The sequence below is a fragment of the Anabrus simplex genome, chromosome 2 (genome assembly GCF_040414725.1).
Source record: "Anabrus simplex isolate iqAnaSimp1 chromosome 2, ASM4041472v1, whole genome shotgun sequence".
NCBI lineage: Eukaryota > Metazoa > Arthropoda > Insecta > Orthoptera > Tettigoniidae > Anabrus > Anabrus simplex.
This window is the reverse complement of record NC_090266.1, coordinates 559046562-559071021: the sequence shown is the minus strand read 5'-3', so window position 1 is coordinate 559071021 and position 24460 is coordinate 559046562. Positions and strand designations below refer to the sequence as shown.

General features: G+C 38.6%; 1 protein-coding gene across 2 annotated transcripts in view; it reads left to right on the top strand.

The window, feature by feature from the left end:
- LOC136862927 (endosome/lysosome-associated apoptosis and autophagy regulator family member 2) overlaps window positions 1-24460 on the top strand; it is a 388733-nt gene that overhangs the window by 118703 nt on the left and 245570 nt on the right. For both annotated transcript variants that reach the window (XM_067139216.2, XM_068225816.1), the window contains exon 4: window positions 2256-2403. In XM_067139216.2, the coding sequence (XP_066995317.2) occupies window positions 2256-2403 (148 nt within the window). The remainder of the gene's footprint in view (window positions 1-2255; window positions 2404-24460) is intronic.

Sequence of the window (24460 nt, the reverse complement as noted above, 5' to 3'; positions counted from 1 at the left end):
ATCGTACTGGTTGAAAAGGGGGAGAATGAAACAATGCTCCAATAAATAAAAATACCTGAACAATTTTGTGTAAACAGCAGAGTACGTTAGCGTACCAGCGGCAATTCTCAACTTAACCACTACCTGCTGCGAAGGTACATCGATTTTGCATGTTTGCATTACGGAGGACTAAAGAACCTAACATTAACATTCTCCATTGAATTTTACATCCTTCCTTTCCAATGTCATTCATTTGATTTTGAAGTACAGTAGGGCTAGTGTATTTAATTTCATGTACTGTGTACCCATGAGAAGGACAATAAAGCAATTTCATTGGGTTATCATGTCCCTTTTCGTTTCAACGTCAATGAAACAAAAGATTTCTACTCCGAAATTCTGCAGATCATACTGTTGTTTCTTCCAAGCCCGCTCGAGATAAGGGCGAGGTATGTGTTTATCAATAATAATTATAAAATTAATGTCATATGGTCCGACTTTTTCAATACCTGCTATATTATGCAATTTTATTGAATTACATTACTAAACTAGAGACTAGTTTTGGCCTTCAGCCTTAATGTACCATAATACATCTAATAACTAAACAAATGTACAAACACACAATTGACAAGAAAACTAATGTACAAACACACAATTAACATTAAGATTTTAAGACTGAAAAGGTGAACCATATGACATTAACTTAATAATTAATATTGTGATCACAATTCAATATGGATCAAAACCATGAAGTTTATATCCTATGATTATATCCTATGATGTGTTTATCAACATGGCATGAGTCTGGCAGCATGTCCTCAACATTACAGTGAATGGAGCATCGCTTTCTCTCTCATGCTTATGTATATGAATCCCTTTAATACAGTACATCCGAAAGTACACGTCAGTTTTGCAAATTAAGCACATCATTGAACTTGTCGCTCGATTCGTTGTTGTTGTTGTTGTTGTTGTTGTTGTTTGAGTCATCAATCCATAGACTGGTTGGATGCAGTTCTTCATGCAACCCTATCCTGTGCTAACCTTTTCCTTTCTACTTAACTACTGCATCCTACATCCGCTGTAATCTGCTTGTCATATTCCTAGCTTGATTTACTCCTACCGTTCTTTCAGCCTACACTTCCCTCAAAAACCAACTGAACAAGTTCTGGGTGTCTTAAAATGTGTCCTATAATTCTCTCTCTCGATCTCATCAAAGTTAGCTTTATTGATCTCCTCTCACCAGTTTGATTCAGTATATCTTCATTCATGATTCGATCTACTCATGTCGCCTTCAGCACGTTTCTGTAACACCACATTCCAAAAGCTTCTGTTCTCTTTCCTTCTGAGCTATTGGATGAAATTAGTATAGTTCCCTTTAAAAACAACGTTGCTACCAGTTTCTTGGTAAATAGGTACATGATGGAGACAAACTGGACAGTGCTTTATGAGCCCCTTAATACTATTGAAGAATTTGAAAATAGAATGACTACGGTATATTTTTAACTGATCAGAAGATACAACTTATAAATCTCATTTTTGTCCCATACTGGCATCAACTCAACTAATTAGTTTGAAGGAAGAATCCCACCTTCAATACTTATTTGCTTTTACTGCTAGTCTATGTAATTATAAAACACGTTCCAGCTTAAAATCAAGTTACATTATTTAAACAGTACATGGTTCGTTCTTAATGTGGAACATCTCCAGCTAAAAAAAGGGGATGCAAAAATTAGCACAAACAAAATAAAAACACTTATGATGATGGAGATGATGATGATGATGATGATGATGATGATGATGATGATGATGATGATGATGATGATGATGATGATATAAATGTTTCTTCATGTTGAGCCAAAACACTCAAAAATTCACTGTTCAAGCTTGAGATAAAATCCGTATGTAAGGGATCTTCTTTCTTGAAAATTCTGGAGAAATATGAACTTTAAATATCTTGAAGATAGACTTACAAATTTCAAAATGTAAAGTTTAAAATACAATGACCGGGGAAAACTCCTTGAGAATAACCGAAGTTGAGGTTAAGTTTTTGTTATACAGTTTTAAGGTGTTGAATGGAGTCTGTAACAAAAGGAAAGAAAAATTGTTTAGAAAAACCTTGTGAATATACGGTGGTGGAGTGTCAAAGGAACAATCAAAATGCTTACCTTCTGGCCGGTCCCCCTAAGGTAACTTCTTTCCTTACGGTACGTTGTCAGCTGACTGAGTGTTCCTCATTCATGTGCAACATTGTAACTATTACCATCTGTGTCTTCTTCCAGGTATGGGTGGCATACCAGGGGAGAGTTTCTTGCCTCACTTGGTGGACCTTGTGCAGCTACACTAACCTACACAGTACATCTAGTCAAGCCTGGAAACCTCACCTATGTATATCAGTATTCTGACAAAGATGTAATATTTGATTTTGAGGTAAGTCTTCTCTATCAATAATTCTCCTTAAGAAGTGATGATTAAAGGGGGAAAATACTTAGGCTTTTTTAAAATTAATAAATGGCTTCATGCAAAGAAATTTGTGTTCTATTAGTACAAATATAGGGTACAGAACTTGAGAGGATGAAAATGTTTCTGTCAGTTGCTGACAACTGTTGGAAAATTGTATTCCTTTTAATGCTAAGATGTAGATTTTAAGCTATTGGATTCCATTACTGTGAGATGTCTTAGGAGGGATAGATTCCACAGACTTGTGTTTTCATGAAAATCTTTAAAAATGAAACTATCGCAATGGTTTTGTGATTATGATGACCCATTTCTTATTTGGAAGGAATGGGCATAATTAAGGAGAAGAACCCAAATAAGCCCAGAATATTAGAAATACCGGTATCCGCTTTTGAATTCGCATTTACATTAAACTGTAAGTGCACATTTTAAACACCTTCATAATTTATAAATGAAGTAAGTCATTTCATTTTGACTTTATTACTGAAAGTTCACAAAAATAGTTGTAGTACACTAGAAGCTTGATTTAACCCCTTCAGACCTGAATTATTTTTACAGGTACTAAAAATCATTTGGTTGTAATTTCCCCCTTAAAATAATCCAAACAAATGAAAAATTATGTTTCTTTGAATATTTTAAAAATGTATTCGGAAATATGGCATGTCCACTGTAGTGGACATATGGTCTCAATAGTAACTGTTGAACTGATTATAACTATACAAGTAGATTTGCATTATAAGTTATTTTAATTCAAATTATCTGATCAAAGTTCACAATATGGCATTATTTAATACATAACATAGGTTTATTATGTATTAAAAGTCTTTTTTCCTCATGATTCATCAAGCTAAAGACTTTTCCTGTGGAATGACATGAAGCAGTCGCGCTACTTCACGAAGCAAGGATGGACATTATATTTGTCACAATACGCATGGGTTTTCCCTTTGCATCCGGTGTTCGTACATCGCACTGCTTCATCTTTCTCATCATAATTGGGCATATGATCTGTCAAATCTCCCTGAATCTCAACAGTTGGTCGAACTTCAACCTTCTGCTTTTTCCCAGATGGCGGAGTTTTGATGTCACAAGAGCTGGGTCGATCTCGTCTTTGGAGATTTGCTCGTTTATTCATTTTGACTAGGGCTTCTCCAATCCTCATTCTAAAATGCAGCAACTGCAGGATCTTCTTGGATTGGATCCCATTCTTTTCACAATCACGTTTGTATTCAAGCCAGCTATTGACATGAAAGAACATGCGCAATGTCCATTTCCTTGATTTTATAAAAATTCTGTAAAGTTCAAGAAGATCCATCTTGTCGACTCCACCCATGCTATGGTTATAAAACTTAACAATTTCTTGCCTCCTCACCATAATGTATTTCCTAGATTTCTTGTCCCATCTCTGTACCTCATCTTCTTCACCAACTCCAACAAAGTTTGAGGCAGATGTTGAGGAAAGTAGAAGAGAGGGAGGAGGGGAAGGAGAAGGTGGTAGTGTTTCACGTTGGTACCAACAACGTAAGGCAAGCTGATATAAGTACCAACATAGTTGGAGATGTGTGGGATCTGGTAAATGCAGCACGGGTGAAGTTCAAGAAAGCGGAGATTGTTATTAGTGGAATACTGTGTAGGAGGGATACTGACTGGAGGGTGATTGGGGATTTAAATGAGACTATGGAGTGGGTATGTGTGAAACTGGGAGTGAAATTTCTAGATCCTAATGGGTGGGTAGGAGAAAGGGATCTGCGCTAGGATGGCCTTCATTTAAACCGCAGTGGTACGTATAAGTTAGGAAATGTGTTTGGAAGGGTAATAGGGAGGTACATTCAGGGAAACGGGACGGCCTAGGGAGCGGTGATAAGGGAACAGGGAACTGGAAATCAAGTAGGGATAACATAAAATTGTTAGTGTTGAACTGTAGAAGTGTTGTAAAAAAAGGAATAGAATTAAGTAATTTAATAGATATATATTTACCAGATATTGTAGTAGGAGTTGAATCATGGCTGAGAAATGATATAATGGATGCAGAAATTTTCTCACGGCACTGGAGTGTGTATCGTAGAGATAGGATAGGAAAGGTGGGAGGGGGAGTTTTCATTCTGGTGAAAGAAGAATTTGTAAGCTACGAAAAAGTTAAAGATGAGACACATGAAATTCTAGGTGTAAGGCTCATTTCTAAAGATAATAGGCAACTTGATATATTCGGAGTGTACAGATCGGGAAAGGGTAGCACTGATGCGGATTCGGAATTATTTGATAGGATAGTCAGCTATGTGGGAAACGACATGGAAAGAAATGTGATTGTAGCGGGAGATCTGAATTTGTCAGATGTCAATTGGGAAGGAAATGCGAACGACAGGAAGCATGACCAACAAATGACAAATAAGTTAATATGGGAAGGACAGCTGATTCAGAAAGTGATGGAACCAACCAGAGGGAAAAATATTTTGGATGTCGTGCTGATAAAACCAGATGAACTCTATAGGGAAACTGAAGTAATAGATGGTATTAGTGATCATGAAGCTGTTTTTGTGGTAGTTAAAAATAAATGTGATAGAAAGGAAGGTCTTGAAAGTAGGACTGTTAGGTACCATATGGCTGATAAAGCAGGAATGAGGCAGTTTCTAAAAAGTAACTATGATCGGTGGAAAACGGTAAATAAAAATGTAAACAGACTCTGGGATGGGTTTAAAGAAATTGTTGAGGAATGCAAAAACAGGTTTGTACCTTTAAGGGTGGTAAGGAATGGTAAAGACCCACCTTATTATAATAGAGAAATAACGAGACTAAAAAGGAGGTGCAGACTGGAAAGAAATAGAGTTAGAAATGGCTGTGGAAGTAAGGAGAAATTGAAGGAACTTACTAGAAAATTGAATCTAGCAAAGAAGGCAGCTAAGGATAACATGATGGCAAGCATAATTGGCAGTCATACAAATTTTAGTGAAAAATGGAAGGGTATGTATAGGTATTTTAAGGCAGAAACAGGTTCCAAGAAGGACATTCCAGGAATAATTAATGAACAAGGGGAGTGTGTATGTGAGGATCTTCAAAAGGCAGAAGTATTCAGTCAGCAGTATGTAAAGATTGTTGGTTACAAGGATAATGTCGAGATAGAGGAAGAGACTAAGGCCAAAGAAGTAATAAAATTTACGTATGATAACAATGACATTTACAATAAGATACAAAAGTTGAAAACTAGAAAAGCGGCTGGAATTGATCAGATTTCTGGGGATATACTAAAGACAATGGGTTGGGATATAGTACCATATCTGAAGTACTTATTTGATTATTGTTTGGCCGAAGGAGCTATACCAGATGAATGGAGAGTTGCTATAGTAGCCCCTGTGTATAAAGGAAAGGGTGATAGACATAAAGCTGAAAATTACAGGCCAGTAAGTTAGACATGCATTGTATGTAAGCTTTGGGAAGGCATTCTTTCTTATTATATTAGACATGTTTGTGAAATTTATAACTGGTTCGATAGAAGGCAGTTCGGTTTTAGGAAAGGTTATTCCACTGAAGCTCAACTTGTAGGATTCCAGCAAGATATAGCAGATATCTTGGATTCTGGAGGTCAAATGGACTGTATCGCGATTGACATGTCTAAAGCATTTGATAGGGTGGATCATGGGAGACTACTGGCAAAAATGAGTGCAATTGGACTAGACAAAAGAGTGACTGAATGGGTTGCTATATTTCTAGAAAATAGATCTCAGAGAATTAGAGTAGGTGAAGCTTTGTCTGACCCTGTAATAGTTGAGAGGGGAGTTCCTCAGGGCAGTGTTATCGGACCTTTATGTTTTCTTATATATATAAATGATATGAGTAAAGGAGTGGAATCGGAGGTAAGGCTTTTTGCGGATGATGTTATTCTCTATAGAGTGATAAATAAGTTACAAGATTGTGAGCAACTGCAACGTGACCTCGAAAATGTTGTGAGATGGACAGCAGGCAATGGTATGTTGATAAACGGGACTAAAAGTCAGGTTGTGAGTTTCACAAATAGGAGAAGTCCTCTCAGTTTTAATTACTGCGTTGATGGGGTGAAAGTTCCTTTTGGGGATCATTGTAAGTATCTAGGTGTTAATATAAGGAAAGATCTTCACTGGGGTAATCACATAAATGGGATTGTAAATAAAGGGTACCGATCTCTGCACATGGTTATGAGGGTGTTTAGGGGTTGTAGTAAGGATGTGAAGGAGAGTGCATATAAGTCTCTGGTAAGACCCCAACTAAAGTATGGTTCCAGTGCATGGGACCCTCACCAGGATTACCTGATTCAAGAACTGGAAAAAATCCAAAGAAAAGCAGCTCGATTTGTTCTGGGTGATTTCCGACAAAAGAGTAGCGTTACAAAAATGTTGCAATGTTTGGGTTGGGAAGAATTGAGAGAAAGAAGAAGAGCTGCTCGACTAAGTGGTATGTTCCGAGCTGTCAGCGGAGAGATGGCGTGGAATGACATTAGTAGACGAATAGGTTTGAATGGCGTCTATAAAAGTAGGAACGATCACAATATGAAGATAAAGTTGGAATTCAAGAGGACAAACTGGGGCAAATATTCATTTATAGGAAGGGGAGTTAGGGATTGGAATAACTTACCAAGGGAGATGTTCAATAAATTTCCAATTTCTTTGAAATCATTTCGGAAAAGGCTAGGAAAGCAACAGATAGGGAATCTGCCACCTGAGCGACTGCCCTAAATGCAGATCAGTATTGATTGATTGATTGATTGCCAGTACTACAAATCTGTTATCAACCCTCTTGCACAGCGCAGTGTTTCCATCCTGGCTTGTCACCTAGTCATTATAGCCTCTCTCTTTCTTGCTTGCTTCTCTGATCACTTTCTAATACCGGTACATCCAAATCTGATAGGATACCATCTTCCAACAGGTCAAGAAATTTTTCTGCTCCTGATGGAGGTGAAGGATTGTATTATTCTGAAACAATGCAACCACATTGTTATTTTTATTGTTAAAGGCAGCAAAGTCGTCTTTTGAAGTCGAACAGCATAAAAATTTAGTGATGAGCAAAGTCGTCTTTTGAAGTCGAACAGCATAAAAATTTAGTGATAAAATATATGCACAACAAACTTATCAAAACTCATGCTAGTCACAAAAAAGTTAACAAAACATGTAATTATGCATTGTTCAAACAAGAATGTATCATTCACCGAATGACTGTAAAGTATAACATAACACAATGATACTCTGACGATAGTAAGTTACATAAAATAACACCTGAACAGTAAATGTAAGGTTATGTGCCTGCCACAGTGACAGCAACAATCGAGACGTAATGTCCATTATAGTGGACATCATATTTTGACAACTCACCATATATTCTCAAGTAGTGAAGCAAATGAGGAATTACAACCAAATGCATTTTTATATATTCCTAGCTTAAATACGGATAAAACAAAAGAAGATCTAGATGATTTAAGTACTCAGAATAGAAAGATAAACATAGCATACCTTCATTGCCTCTGGAAGGGGCAGCCTTCTTGTACAGAATATTTATTCCTGCAGTTCCAGCTGCCAACACTGGCTGCAGCACTATATATATGTTGAGTATACATGTGAAGTGAGATGGACAAATAGTCAAAAACACTGCTGAAGCCATTTCATTTCAATTATAAGAGGGAATATGCTGTGTCTATTGTAATGGACACTGGGTCTGAAGGGGTTAAAGCAGTTGTTGGGGGACATGCTCTACCCCGCAATATAGCTTAATCACAGTAAATGGAAAATGATGTATAGAGCAACAGAAGATTGGGTAAAAGTAGAGGCCTAAAGGCAACACAATTTTATAAAAGACACTGCACATAAATTACATATATTCGACATTCCATTCTTCACACAATCGATTATGTTCAATTTACCTTTCACAGAGTATGCTTTTCTTTTTTATGACATCACAAGACCTGCACCAAATTTAAGACTTAACTAGGATATTGTCTGACAAAAGCTAAAATCCAATATGGTTACTTGTTTTGCAAGCACGGATTCAGGCAAACATATTCAAGCTGTTGAGGGGGAAGGGATAAGGTCATCTTAACTTGAAAAAATCATAATCTCTTTATTTGCAAATGAGGTGTCTACCTCGGTGGCAAATGGTACACTAAAATACATTATTGTCAAGCACTAAATATTAAATTAACAAGAGAACAAAATTTTCCTATAATACAATATTATATAATTTACGCTAACAATTTTTTCTATTAATCACACAGCTCATCCTTAATAAATTTACATTGTTTACAAAATTGTACATATAATATCTCCTGTACAACTTACAAATATATTCAACTGATAAACAGTATGTGGAATTACTTCAAATGATACTATACAACTGGTATAAGATTAAAATTTACATTGCATTTATTTACTTTTTCTTTTCTTTACCCATTCTGGAACCTAAGTAGCTTAACGACCTGTTGCGTCTTAACCAGAGCCCCTTTTACCACCACTTTTCAGAGTTCCTGATGGGCCTTCACAGCTACCGTAGCGGTCCCAGGGCCCTCGAAGTCCCCACTGTACTTCACCCCTACAGGCAGTCCCCTACTTTGGCTGTCCAAACTCCTTAGACCAGGGGATAGAATTAATTTATTCACACACATTTTTTATTTACATTAACCTGCACTGGTCGAATGCCCTCTAACATTTCATTTATTTTCTCTGTTGCTGTTTATTCTCTTCTTGAATATCTGTACAGATTTTGGAAAAGGATCAAACACTACCCCTGGTAAACTGTTCCACTCCTTCACACCCTTCACAATGAATGAAAATTTACCCCAATCGCTTCGGCTAAAATTCCTTCTAATTTTATATTTGTGGTCAGTCCTGCCGATATAATTATTTTCCAACTGAAGCCTCTCACGGATATCTCCCCATGCTTCTTCTCTTGTATAGGCTCTATATAATCCTATAAGTCTAGTTTTCTCCCTTCTCTTACTTAAAGTTTCCCACCCTAGTTCCTTTAACATTTCTGATACACTACTCTTTCTCCTGAAATCTCCTGTTACAAATCTTGCTGCTTTCCTCTGCACACTATCTATTTCTTTTATTAGGTATTCTTGGTGAGGATCCCAAACACTGTTTGCATATTCCAAAAATGGACGAACCATACTTAAGTAACTTTTCTCTTTTAATTCTTTGTTGCATCCTTTAAGTAACCTCATTATGACATGTAACGATCTGTATGCTTTCCCAACAATGTCATCCACATGACCCTTCCAGTGCAAATTACTTTCAAATCTTACACCTAAGTATTTGCACTTGCCATCTTTTGGGATAACTGCCCCATCCAAAGTATACTCAAATTCAGTTTTAAAACTCCTGTTTGTAAATGTTGTAACAGTTGATTTGCCTCCATTAACCTTCATGTTATTCCCTTCAACCCATTGTTGGATACTCTCAAGGTCCCTTTGTAATTATGAACAATCCTCAATGGTCTTTATTTCCCTATAAACAATTGTGTCATCTGTATACAATCTTATTTTGATGTTATGTTGTTCCCTAAATCATTTACGTGTATTAGGAAAAGTAACGGACCGATTATACTACCCTGTCCAATTCCATTTCCAAACTTTCTCTTCCCGCGATACGTTAATTCCTACTTTGACTTTCTGAACCCTTGAATATAGAAATGTTTTTATCGAACGTGTAACCCTTACGTCCAATCCTATTCCCTCCAATTTCTTTAACAATATTCCATGTTCCACTCTATCAAAGGCTTTGGAAAGATCTATGGCTATGCAATCTAACTGGCCTCCTGAAGCCAACTGATCTGATATGTCCTGCTGAAATCCCACCAGTTGTGCCTCACAAGAAAATTTCTTTCTAAATCCATACTGGCTCCTCATGAACCAATTTTTATCATCACATATCCCTCTGATGTACTTTGATATTAAACTCTCGAGTATTTTACAAACTATACTGGTCAGGCTGATTTGTCTGTAGTTCTCTGGTTTCCTTTTATCACCCTTTCCTTTATAAATTGGTATTATTATAGATTCCTTCCATTCCTTTGGTATTACACTATTATTTATGACATAGTCAAAGAGAAATTTTAAATAAGGCACTATGTACCACCCCATTGTCTTTATCACCTCCCCAGTAATTTGATCATTTCCTGCTGCTTTTCCTTGCTGAAGCAGTTGGATTTCTCTGAAAATATCTTCATTTGTGAATGAGAAGCTTCTTGTTTCCCTCTGTGTCTCTCCCTCTGTATCTTCTATTTTGGTTTCCGATTCCTGACAATCATCTACTGAATCTCTGAATTCCCTACTAAAGAGGTTTGCTTTCTCAGTATCTGTTAAATAGTGTTCACCCCCTTCTCCCACCATTGTAGGAATTTGGATTCCTTTTCCTTTTTTATTCCTGATATATGAATACAGCTTTTTCCATTTCCCTTTGTGGACATTACGCTCTTGAAGAATGCCATTCATATAATTATCTTTTGCTTCCTTTTTCACTCTATTCAGTTCCCTCATTAACTGTTTTCTACTTTCTCTACTCTCCCTACCTCCTTTGATTTTCCTGTTTACTATTCTACATTTTCTTTTTAATTTTCTTATTTCCCTTGTATAATAAACAGGGTCTGAGGTCATTTTACCCTTCTTAACAGGTACAAATCTCTTCTCTCCTTCCCAAACGATTCCTTTGAATTTAGCCCAAAGTGTATCCACATTACTCCCTTCACTTATCCAACAACTGAATTGTGATTTAAGGTAAGTCCCAAATTCATCAACTTTAGTTTTTCTGTACAATTTCTTGTCTTGTGTGATCCTCTTATTAAGCCTTTTTGGTACCAGTCCTACATCCATTATTACAGCCTCATGGTCACCTATTCCTTCAATTACCTCAGTTTTATCAACAATTTCCCATGGTTTAACCAAGAATACATCTAGTAAGTTATTGAGATGAGTCGGTTCTTGTACTACTTGTGTAAATCCTCCCTCCCAAATTAACTTATTTGCCAGTTTCTGTTCATGGGCTTCTTTTGCAGCTCCATTCCATTCAACGTCAGGCAAGTTTAGATCTCCCCCAATTATTACCACATCATTATTATTGTTTTTATGAGTATAATGTATTATTTTCTCAAATATTTCCATGTCTGTTTCCTCTCTTCCATGCCTGTATGTTCCTATAATTCCCACCTCCTTCTTATTATCACAAATTAATTTTATCCCTAATATTTCATCCCTTTCATCGGTAAACCATTCATGTGAACAATAAGTTTCCTTCGCCAGAATAAACACCCCTCCTCCCTTTTTATCTCCTCGGTCTCTATGATGGACTGTGCACCCTTCTGGAAATACTTCTCTATTACCCACCCCGTCTCTCAACCACGATTCCACTCCTATCACCACATCAGTCTCATAAGATTCCATCAATGTACTGAATTTTAATTGTTTATTTACTACACTCTGACAGTTTACCAAGAGCAATCTCAGACCCCCTTCCTCCCTAAAACTTGACTTTTTTCCTGGTCAGTATTATAACTCAAGGGAGTTGCCTTTTTTACAGTACATATCTTATGATTAATAAAATCTAGAACAATATTTGCTATCTTTCGTTTACCTGAATTGTTTAGATGAAGGCCATGCTTTGTGTAACAGTGTCTCTCAAAACTGCTGCTATCAATTACCTGTGTATTACGAAAATGTTTACAAATTTTAACCATATCTGTATTAGCTTTGTCCACTTCAATGTTCACACATGAGTCTCTAATCAAATCATGCCTGTGGGGTACGTTCACTACGAAGATGTTAGTGTGAGTCAGCTTACCTAGTGTACATTTAAGTTCAGAAGTAACATTCTTAGCGTCGTTGTGAGCTATGTCGTTCGTCCAGCCGATGATCACTACTGCATCACGACTTCCGAGATTTCTTGCCGCCTGCTCCATGTTTTCCAATACCTTCTTCATTGGGTCCCCAGGATAGATGACTGCTGATGCTGCAATATCTTCATTGACCATTTTCTCCGCAATTCCCCTCGCCTGGCTATCACCAAATATAAGAATGTTCGACACTTTCCCCTGTGTACACAAAAGCTTGGCTAATAAGTCACGTCCTATTATTTCTGTGAATAGAGAGGCACACAGTTTTTAAACCCCATCCAGTCAACCATTGAAGTTCTGTTTAGCACAGAGTTGGTAACCGTTATAGACTGTAATGTAGAATCCCTCTATGCAGTTCATTACTATATTTTAAAAATGTGAATTTTATTGATGATTATTTCTTCGGGGTCATATTTTGTACCATGTTCAATCCAAATCTGCTGTGAATTGGACTGCATTTAACCAGGCTTCCACAGAATTCTTACTTTTTAAGTTACTTTTTTTAGTAGAGTATTTACCAGCGATGTCATAAGAGAGCATCTAGCATCGAACAGGACTCATCTCAGAATGGTTTATTATGGCAAACAACACAGATCATAAGAGATGGATAGAAGAGCAATGGAAAAAGTTATCTTCTACATTGTGAGTAGTAGTAATACTTTTTTTGTTGAAAGTTGCTTTACGTTTCACCGAAACAGATAGGTCTTATGGCAACGATGAGAGAGGAAAGGGCTATGAGTGGGAAGGAAGCGTCTGTGGCCTTAATTAAGGTACAGCCCCAGCAATTGCTTGGTGTGAAAATGGGAAACCATGGAAAACCATCTTCAGGGCTGCCGACAGTAAGGTTCTAACTCATTATCCCCCAAATACTGGATACTGGCTGCACTTAAGTGACTGTACCTATCGAGCTCAGTAGTAGTGATACTGGATGTCAGCCAATCTATTTTTTTGCTATTTGTTTTACGTCGCACCGACACAGATAGGTCTTATGGCGATGATGGGATAGGAAAGGCCTAGGAATAGGAAGGAAATGGCTGTGGCCTTAATTAAGGTACAGCCCTAGCATTTGCCTGGTGTGAAAATGGGAAACTATGGAAAACCATCTTCAGGGCAGCCGACAGTTGGGTTCGAGCTATTGAGCTCAGTGTCAGCCAATCTAGTAGCACCGTATCATTAAGACTTCCACATGCTGGTTGAGGTGTTCTCTCTTGAAGAGGCATTTTTCTGGGTGGACATGCCAAGCTCCAGAAACTGGAACTGGTGAGCACTGCTCTAAAGAGGTAATCTGTCCATATGTGGGTGTAGCAATGGTACCACTGACCTGTATTTAAAGAAATGATCAACAGCCCATTTCACACTACTGATAGTGATAACCTGCTCAAAGTAAGCTCATTTGGAAGATGAAATGATCTGCCTGCTTCCTAAATCTCAATTCAGCAGAAAACACGTGGCATGCCTGGAGGGATACACACCAGCACTAACCAAAAAATGTCCAACTAAAGACAGTTCTGAATGTGGAGTGGGTTCTGTTACCTCAAGAATTCAGAAACTTTGTGCAAAATGTAAGTAGACGATGTTAGCGGCAGTGGCTGTGACTCATCTTCCTCCAGCAACCTTCTTTGTACTCAGTCTAGTTTATAAACATGCTTTTTGATGATGAAATAAGCCGATTTTAGCATGAAACCAGCATCCATGTAAGTTGCAATGAATAGATGTTGGAGACCTCAGCTGAATCTGGTGGAGCTTTCAACTTTCTTGCTTTGCCTCGTCATGACTACGGTATTCTTCAAATGTACTAATGGCAGTGGAGACAGTGTGGTGCCACTTAAGAATTACATTACGGATTTTGATCCCGGCCCTTATTGCTGATGATTTCGAGATTCCACTTGGTCAGTCCCAGCATCCCGGGATTATCCTGGGATTGAAGGTTACAAATAAAACATAAGAAAATCTTACAGAAATCAGCTGTTTAATCAGCAAATCGAAATTTAGACAAAATCAACATATTTTACGGTATACACCTAGCTAATCTAATCACACTAACTAATCAGACTTAGAGTCAGACTAACCAGACTTAAAATCACTCAGTCTCCATGTTAAAATTATTCTTTCCCAAGTGAGATCTCTTTAAACTTACATAAATTTTTAAAAAAGCCGCTGATGTAACAAACTAGGCAAGAAACTTGGGAAATTAACAACAATCTCTCTAAACATAGATTAAATAGACGACTTTCATGTAACAACATAATAGGTACCGGTAGGTAGAAAGTTTCTTAGCAAAAGGTATTTAAGAATAATATTAATCAGTCACATTTCACATTTCTCGTAAATATAAATAAAACTAATTTAACAGGAACATTCTAATTTGAATTGCAAAAATATGATCTCAGAAATAACAAAGCGTCCACTGTCTCATCACCAAGCCTGCTTCTCAATTTGTTGCACATATATGCAGCTGCTGAGAAAGCACGTGCAGGTTCGATGGAAGTTGGAGGGATCGTTAGTAAATACTTATAAGCCTGCTCTAGGTTATAGCTCTGAGTATAATTTGAAGACTCGTATAGGTTCATTTCCTTCTTAACAATTCTGGAAAATTCATATTCATTTAATGCTTCAGAAGACATAATTTTCATGCTGTTTTCTATTTCCTGCTGAAGCTTTCCTTTGAGCGTCAAATCACTTTTTTTTTTGTATTTGTAGGCTCGACTTGCATACTTTGTTCTTCCTCTTTGTCATTTTTTTTGCCATTTAATCTCTCAACTAAAGAAACAATCTGGTTTTTATCAGGACTTTGCTCAGACTTGAAAATGTACGCTTTATTTCATCATCGAACGCCAATGCCACATTGTCACTATGAGGATTTTGTAGGTAGCATAATACGCCACTCAACTCATTTCTTCGGCGATCTTTCATGCACTTTTGTAAATGTATCTTGAATTTTGAAGCCAACTCGGAGCTATTGTCATTTAACTGCTTAAAAAGAAACTTAAGGGCAGCATCAGCTGTACATAAATTCGCATCAGTGAGACAGCGTTCTACAGTTAATTTGATTTGAGCCAAGACTTTAATGATTTCATCGATGAGCTCGAACTGCACTGGATTATTTAAATCTATAAGCGCCTTTTTGACGCTAAATTTCAAGAAGGCAAAACGCTCGAGCATAGTGTAGAGGCTGTTCCATCTGGTTTTGCAATCAAGCAGTAAACATACCTCCTTGCCATGCTCTATCTTCACATATTTTTGAAGAATTGTATCGTTCTTCAAGGATGCTCTTTTCAAAATAAGAAGCACTTTTCAAACTTCTTTTATTACACCCTTGATGTTCTGGTCATTTGTCAAATCCGGGCAATTTTCTCTTTCTTCAAGGTCTAATCCTGATTCAAGATCTTCGCCATCATCATCATCTGAGTCTACATCGTGCAGCTCAGTGGACTAATTTTCTGAAGCCGGTATACAGGGTATACTTTCTTTATAAAGTAAATCGCAAACGGCTAAGTGAATGCCATAAGCTAAACAAACTTGGTGTTCTGCATTGACAAGTTTTCCGACTTTGAGCATGACATTTGGACCGTCGGATACGATTGCCACGATTTTGCTGTCCAGTGAAATATCGAAATGAGAAAGACGCTCTTTGAAAACATCAACAAATGTTTCCACCTTCAAAGATGCATCAATACGAATAAGGCCTGAACTCCAAAACTTTTTCTCAGAATGAATATTTACGTTCATGTACCTTTTGTTATACCGGGCGAGTTGGCCGTGCGGTTAGGAGTGCGCAGCTGTGAGCTTGCATCTGGGAGATAGTGGGTTTAAACCCCACTGCCGGCAGCCCTGAAGATGGTTTCCCATTTTCACACTACGAAATGCTGAGGCTGTAGGCTACCTTAATTGAGGCCACGGCCGCTTCCTTCCCATTCCTAGGCCTTTCCTACCCCATCGTCGCCATATCTGTGTCGGTGCGACGTAAAGCAAATAGAGAAAAAAATGTTGTTATACAGTAAGTCGATGTCCGTTCATCAAAGCTAAAACTAAAGCGCTGGCATCCAGTTTTTAAAACAGTTAATTCAGTTTTATATGCTTTTCAATCTGTAGCTCTAATTGACGACACGGTTACGAACTGTTGAAGCAGCTTTTGGTAAATCTGAATATCCTTTTGATAATAATAACGCTCTCAAATCTTTTGAGGTTACAAAGACACTAAAAGGAAAGCCATCTAAGGCCGTTCGTCATTCGCACTAAAACATCATCTAAAGTAACAGTTTTAACAAAAAAGTCCTCAAGTGAACTATGTTTTCTCTTCAATGCCGGTGGTTCTTCACCACTTTGGCTAGTTGATGAGGACAGCCCTGCAGTAATAAATTTTTTGCCATGTTTGGTTGAAAGATGAGTGTGTAGGCTTTTGGTAGACCCTCCTAAGATTTTTAAAATAGCCGGGCAGTATTTACACTGCGCTGTTTTGCTATCTTTAGCGACCAAGAAATGGCTCCACACCGACGTTGCATCTCCGTCTTTTTTATGTTTGACGTAAAAACTTACTTTAGATAGAGACATAATCACTATAGTCGGTCATAAATACCTTTAAAGAGAAAAAAACTACATTAGTGCAATATAAACATAACTTCTCAGAACTGCAGGAATTATATTCGTTTGTTATTGATATCCATTATTTCAAGTATGTACTAATTACAAGTTAACTAAAAACAATAAACAACTCACGTATAAAGAAGCGCAGGTTTTCACAAACAACCTCTCAATCTGCTGGCGCAAACGCTACTAAAATCAGCTGGCAAAACAAATCTCAGTAAGGTACGTAGCACACTAGATTTACATGCCGGTCTGTTGAACAGTTAAGCAACTTGACTGTAGCACTACCAGCGCATCCAGCAGGAAGTTACACCTTGAAGAGAAACCCTCGCCTTATGCATCAAGTGCGGTTAGGTATTCACTCATCTCACTCAGGCGGGAGAGGAAATGTACTAATGCACGCGTTGTGGTCAGACCTTCACGCACATAGGGGATGAACATACAGTCATGCGCTAAATGAGAACAGGCATTTACATACCGAAAAGACACATAAATAATGCACTGAGGGTTTCGCTTCAAGCAGTCTATTCTGCAAATTTTTAAAAATGATGTCAATCCCAAAAATCCTGGGATCAAGAAATCTTAATCCCAAGAACTACGGGATTGAAAAGCGGAACCAGGAACCCAGGATGGAATCCTCTAATTACATTTCATGAGCAGAGACCAGAGGAAAGATCTATAGCAAATTTACTTCACCATCCAGAGAGGAAGTTACGTAAGCTGACCAACCTCCAAGATGAGCTGGCAATGTTCCCCAAGCCAAACTGCGCAACGATCTCCAGCTACGTATTTCAGCTTTGAGCAGCCCAAACAACCAAAGAGATGAGTCAAGATGGCAACCCCCAGTCTGGACGGAGGCCGGAAGAATAGGTGTGCCAACCCATCACTACCACTCACTTTTGGATCTACCTATACTGGCTCAACATGCATGTCACCCTACACATATGGCGGATGACTTGGTACCCCACTGCCCTGCCTGAGAATGTCATCATTGGGTAACGTACCCACCAACTATCAAACAGCCAGACCATCATCAGCTTCAGTTATGTACGTGCCTGTAAATGAACGTAGTTACCCGCAGGGAGCAAGTAATCCAGCCCTTCTGGTTCATGCCAGGAGTCGTAGTGTCTTCAATGCCAGTCATCGCATGGCATATAGACCAATTTCTTCATGGTCACATTATTCAACACCGACCCATTCAAAGCCAATACTCACCTCATATATCAATGAATTGCATGCTACACACCAAATCTCTAAGAATATAACATGGAGCTCCAAAGAACACAAGACGGAGGATTAAGCATCAAAATTAGTAAACCATTCTTCTACCATTTTACCACTGACATTGAGATCCACCAAATGGGCCTATGTGCGAAGGCCAGTAATCTCACCAAAGAGCACCTAGCCAGATGCTCAGAACCGCCTTCAAGACCTGTCCCGATCCTGTCCGTGTTCACCTATGGAGTGGATGAGGACTACACCGATGATGAGGTGGTTGCCCAGCTTCAGATGGATGGGAATCACTTCTACTGTGTTATCTGGATCGGCAATGCCCAGGGTCCCACCAACCTCATCCAGATCTTGTCCAGAGACCGAACGTTCCAGTCTCAGATGGTGCCGTGCTCTTCGCTGGGCATCAGATGGTTGAACCATAATGTTAGCACCACACAAAACCCACTGCAACAGGTACCAGTGATATGACCATCTGCCTGGCACACCATTCGTGCAACCAGAAATATGTGCTACTCGCAGTAGTCAGGAGCATCTTAACTAAGAAATCATCCCACAAATGTAAAATTGCAGTCTGTCCCACCCAGAATTTAGCTACAGATGTAAGATTAAACCTGCACCAGACCCCTCAAAGCCCAACCATTATCCCAGTTTCCTCACAAGACCTTCCCACCTGCACTTTCTCTCCCTCCCTTCCTGCCCAAAGTTCTGAGAATATAATTCATTTTATGACAGTGGGACTCTAGAATGTCCTTCCATTCCATTGCCCTTGTGTCTTTTCAAAAATTCAGCTAGTGGCCAGGTTAATTCTCAATACTCTCGTAGACATAGAGTATTGGGAGAATAAAATGCATTTTGCATTTTTCCCCCGAGTACTATCCCATTCATACATTAACATAATGAAAATATATAATGTTAACATCCATTCTTTAAACTAAAACCTGTCATTACTTGATACTTCCCTTTCCCTGTATGCTCATATGTTTTCATTTTTAATGAGACATTTCTGACACCAAAGCAAGCACCACAATTTAGTTCTTACCGGTATGACTTATTTTGAGGCGACCGCCCCAACCAAGCTCAGAGCAGCGTAAGAAATAGTGTCAGAAAGTAACTCACAATAATTCAATATAATTTTGCTTTTACAAATAATTTCAGTGAATATCTCATCTTAGATATCCTTATCCCCTCAAAGCAATAGCTTTAGCTGCTCTGCCTACTTTCCAAACAATCTATACCATCAATTTTTTTTAAGTTCATAGATTCCAAATTTAACAATTATTAGCGGATATTAACATAAATGCATATACTCTACTTCAACTTGTTGAATTTAATAACTTATATGCTCATCTTGGAGGCATATGCCTACCTCTCCTCTTCCCCGTCTTACCATTACACAATACAACCCCCAAGATCCTTATCCTATCATCCGCTTTAGCTATCCCACTAACCATTCAATAGCTTGTATCTATTGGTAGTGACCACATCCCTACCCTCATTACTCTCTCAGTACTTCTCTCCTACACATGACAAACCCCCACTCCACACCCAACTTCTACCCACTAGATGTTTTTTCTCATAAACTGGGACAAGTGCGGAGGTACAATCAATGATTTACTCATAGACACCCTCCATCCCCGAACCCTCTACAGCAACATCATCGCACACTACGTCACGCTTATTCTTGTATAAAGATTATTAAGCGTAAACTGATAAAATTCAACAAACTAGCTGACTACCATAAACCAAAACCATTGGAACACCTTCCACACCTCACCAAGACAGACACTCCACTCCCTACCTACTGCATATTACACTGATAAGCAATTGAGTTAGAGATACCTCGCAGGTAGCATGTGGGACCACCTTTGGGTCTTATGATCGTGTTGACGCGGGCTGGCATGGACTCGACAAAACACTGGGAGCAATGGGAAGCCATCTTGATCCACAATCACTGCACATTCTCCAATAATGTACAGAGATTTGTTGGAACAACGTCCAGAATGCATACATCCCTCTTGACACCATCCCAGATGTGCTCATTACGACTGAGGTCAGATGAACTTGGGTGCTAGGCAAGCATCCTCCTACCCATGGAGTGTTAATCAGGGCAACTGGTGGAGCCAATGACTTAAATGTTAGGCCCCTTTAAACAACAAGCATCATCATCATCACCATCATCAAGCAACTGCCCACAATTCGGGTGTGATAAGTGAGTGAATAAGCTTGCTGCAGGTTTAGGTCCACATGACCATACCACCACCACAAGCTTGAACTCTACCCTGCTGGCAAGAGTGATCCATCACCTCATGCGCTCGGCTACACATGCACACCCTGCTGTCAGCTTGTACCAACTGGTTCCTCGACTCATCTGTCCCAGGTGATCTTTTACTATGCATCAAGAGTTCAATGGCAATGTTCCTTTGCCCAGCTCAGTCTTTGTGCCTTAAGATGTGCAGTGAGGAATGGTCTGTAGTGAGACAGTGACTTCTGTACCTCATTAGAGGAAATGGTACTGGATGGTACAGCAGCTCAAACCTTGCTTTTATCTAGCATTAAATTTGCAATTGATCTGCTGCACTGTGGCCCATCTGCTTGCTCCTAGCACCCATGTTAGCCAACGGGGAGCCCTGAAATCAACACGTTTTACAGCATGCGAGTTGACCCTGGTGGTGGTGATTTTTTGTGTATCCAAGTAGGCCTACTTCCTCTTGACATGGTAGCCAGTGGAAAGCTCAGTGCCTGCCTCAGTTCAGAGATGAAATATGCTATGCGCCTGGAGCCAACAATCTGGCCGCTATGAATAGTGCTAAAATATCATACCTTACCCACTCTGTGCTTCACTGTTACTCATATGGCCAGTATGAGGCCTGATATAACATCAAAGTCATATGTCATGCTGTACTATTATATTCACTGGGCCGAATACAGAGCCATTTCACCAAAGCCACACTTATCTCTAATTCAATTGCTCATAAGTGTACATCCCTCCAATCAACTGACTAATAACAAAGAAAAACCTGACCTATTCACAGATCGTTACAAACAGCTCTTTTCCCACCCCATGCTCCTAATTTTGCTCACTCTGACAAACACACCATTAATAGTCATGCCCCCTCTGACCTCCTAGAACATCAACCCTCAATTCTCCACTTACCCCAAGTAGACTACTCCCAACCCACTAAATGTTTCCAACACACCACAAGAAATTTTTCTTAAACATAGGAAAAGTACCTCTCCTTGCTGTGATCAAATCTCCTATTAACATATATAAGAAGCCCCCACTCCTCATCAACCTATTAGGTTTAATTTAGACATTTATACTGTACTTTACACAGGGTGCCCATACCCGGGGGCAAGGTGGGGCCACAGCCCCCTCTAGCTCTCAGGGAAAGGCAAACATCTGGTGTAGTCACGTGTTTTCCTTTCAAGAAAATGATTTAAAAGTAAGTATTACATAAAAGCGGTAGTACTGTCCACCACCAACAGGCAGGGGATACCGTGGGTTATTCTACCGCAGAATACAAATAGCCATTTATCTTCCAAAATATTAAAAGTACTACGTACCCCTAGGTCTGGGCCCCCCTCTAGAAACTGTCATATGGGCGCCCATGCACTGGAGTTTACCCTGAACACTTGGGTATCGCCAACATTCTCCTCTTCTTAACCCTCCAGAACATGCGTGGGGTAGTGTTATATCAGAACACGCAGGCAAATAAAAAAACTGCGATTTACGTTTTGCAGTAATATTATAGTAGAATTTCTTCTAATCATACTAATGCTTTATTTTGTTGTTTCTACATTTATTTTGTGGAAGTAAGGTACATGGCCATTTATTTATATTTACATATATATAATTTAATCAATAAATCACTACTGATCTGCACTTAGGGCAGTTGCCCAGGTGGCATATAACCTATCTGTTGTTTTCCTAGACTTTTCTTGAATGATTTCAAAGAAATTGGAACCTTATTCAACATCTCCGTTGGTAAGTTATTCCAGTCCCTCACTCCCCTTTCTATAAACAAATATTTGCCCCAATTTGTTCACTTGAATTCCAAATTTATCTTCAAATTGTGGTCTTTCCTACTATTAAAGATACCAGTCAAACTTATTCGTCTACTAATGTTATTCCACACCATCTCTCCACTGACAGCAAAGAACATACCACTTAGTCAAGCAGCTCGTCTAGTTTCACCCAAGACTTCCCAGTACAAACTTTGCAACCCTTTCGTAACCCTACTCTTTTGTCAGAAATCACTCAGAACATATCGAACTGTTTTTCTCTAGATTTTTTCTAGTTCATGAATCAAGTAATCGTGGTGAGGGTCCCATACACTGGAACCATACTCTAGTTGGGGACTTATATGCCCTCTCCTTTACATCCTTATTACAATCCCTAAACACCCTTATAACCATGTGCAGACATCTGTACCCTTTATTTACAATCCCATCTATGTAATTACATCATTGAAGATCTTTCCTTATATGAACACCTAGGTACTTACAATGATTCCCATAAGGAACTTTCACCCATAAACACCTAGGTACTTACAATGATTCCCTTAAGGAACATTCACCCCACCAATGCAGTAATTAAAACTGAGTGAACTTTTCCTATTTGTGAAACTCACAACCTTTCTACCCCATTTATCATCACACCATTGCATACTGTCCATCTCACAACATTATCAAGGTCATTTTGCAGTTGCTCACAAGCTTGTAACTTATGTATTACTCTATAGAGAATAACATCATCTGCAAAAAGCCTTATCTCTGATTCCACTTCTTTACTCGTATAATTTATATATACAAGAAAATATAAATGTCCAATAATACTGCCTTGGGGAATTCCCCACTTAATTATTATAGGGTCAGATAAAGCCTTGCCTACTCTAATTCCCTGAAATCTATTTTCGATATAGCAACCAATTCAGCCAGTCTTTTGTCTAGACCAACTGCACACATTTTTACTAGTAGTCTCCCATGATCCACCCTATCAAGTGCCTTAGACAGGTCAATCATGATACAAACCATTTGACCTCCTGAATCCAAGATATCTGCTGTATCTTGCTGGAATCCTACAAGCTGAGCTTCAGAGGAATAACCTTTCCTAAACCCAAACTGCCTTCTATCGAACCAGTTATTAATTTTGCAAGCATGTCTAATAAAATCAGAAAGAATGCTTTCCCAAAGCTTACATGCAATGCATGCCAAATTGACTGGTCTGTAATTTTCAGCTCCATGTCTATCACCCTTTCCTTTATACACATGTGCTACTATAGCAACTCTCCATTCAATTGATATAGCTTCTTCATGCAAAGAATAATCCAATAAGTACTTCAAATATGGTACCAAATCCCAACCCATTGTCTTTAGAATATCCCAAGAAATCTTATCAATTCCAGTCACTTTTCTAGTTTTTAACTTTTGTATCTTATTGTAAATGTGTTGTTATCATAAATAAATTTTAATACCGTACTTCTTTAGTATTGGTCACCTCCTCTATCTGGACATAATCCTTGTAACGAACAATCTTTACATACAGTAGAAGTCCGCTATAGTGAGTACGGCACATAACGAGAAATCCGTTATAGCGACGACGTTTTTCTGTCCCTTCAAAATTCCTATATTAAACTGTGTATCGTACTTCGGTTACAGCGAGAACCCTATCACTGGCGCATCCGTTATTACGAGCGATTAAGCGCGCGCGATTTTTTCCGTTACCGATATTTATATACCCCAGCGATTATATTGCATGCGATCGATTACCTTTAGCATCATTTCCTCGCTATGTGCGCTAGCGATTTCTCTCGTCGACAATCGAAGGCGATGTCGGAGTCGATTAGTAATATCCGTCGACAGATGTTCCGTAAAGAAAATTCGAAATGAAAGAGAACAATTTTTCGTAATAAATGCGTAAATAACGTGTCCGATAACGGTTGTTAACTCGTTAAAAATTAAGGCCTATTAAACGACCGCTTAATTTTGAGGCTAAATAGTGCAATTAAATAAGAATGGGATACACCTCGAGATATCGCAGTGCTTAATTGATTTCAGAGGTTAGTTTATATTTTTTCGCGTCTGGTTAAATTACGGAAAGACTATTATGAAAATTCATAGCGAGAAAGGTATAATTTCTCTACTCGCGCTTGAAGTGTGTTTTCATCATACGTTAAGTTGGAATACGTGACGCTGTTTGAATAAGAAAACTGAAACGTTTGCAACAAAATGCGATGGATCATCTTCGGTACGGTATAGTTTTCTCACTTTGTGCATTTGCGAGTTCTCTCGTTGACATTCAAAGGCGATGTTGGAGTTAATTAGTAATACCTATCGACTGCTGTTTTCTAAAGAAAATTCGAAATGAAAGAGG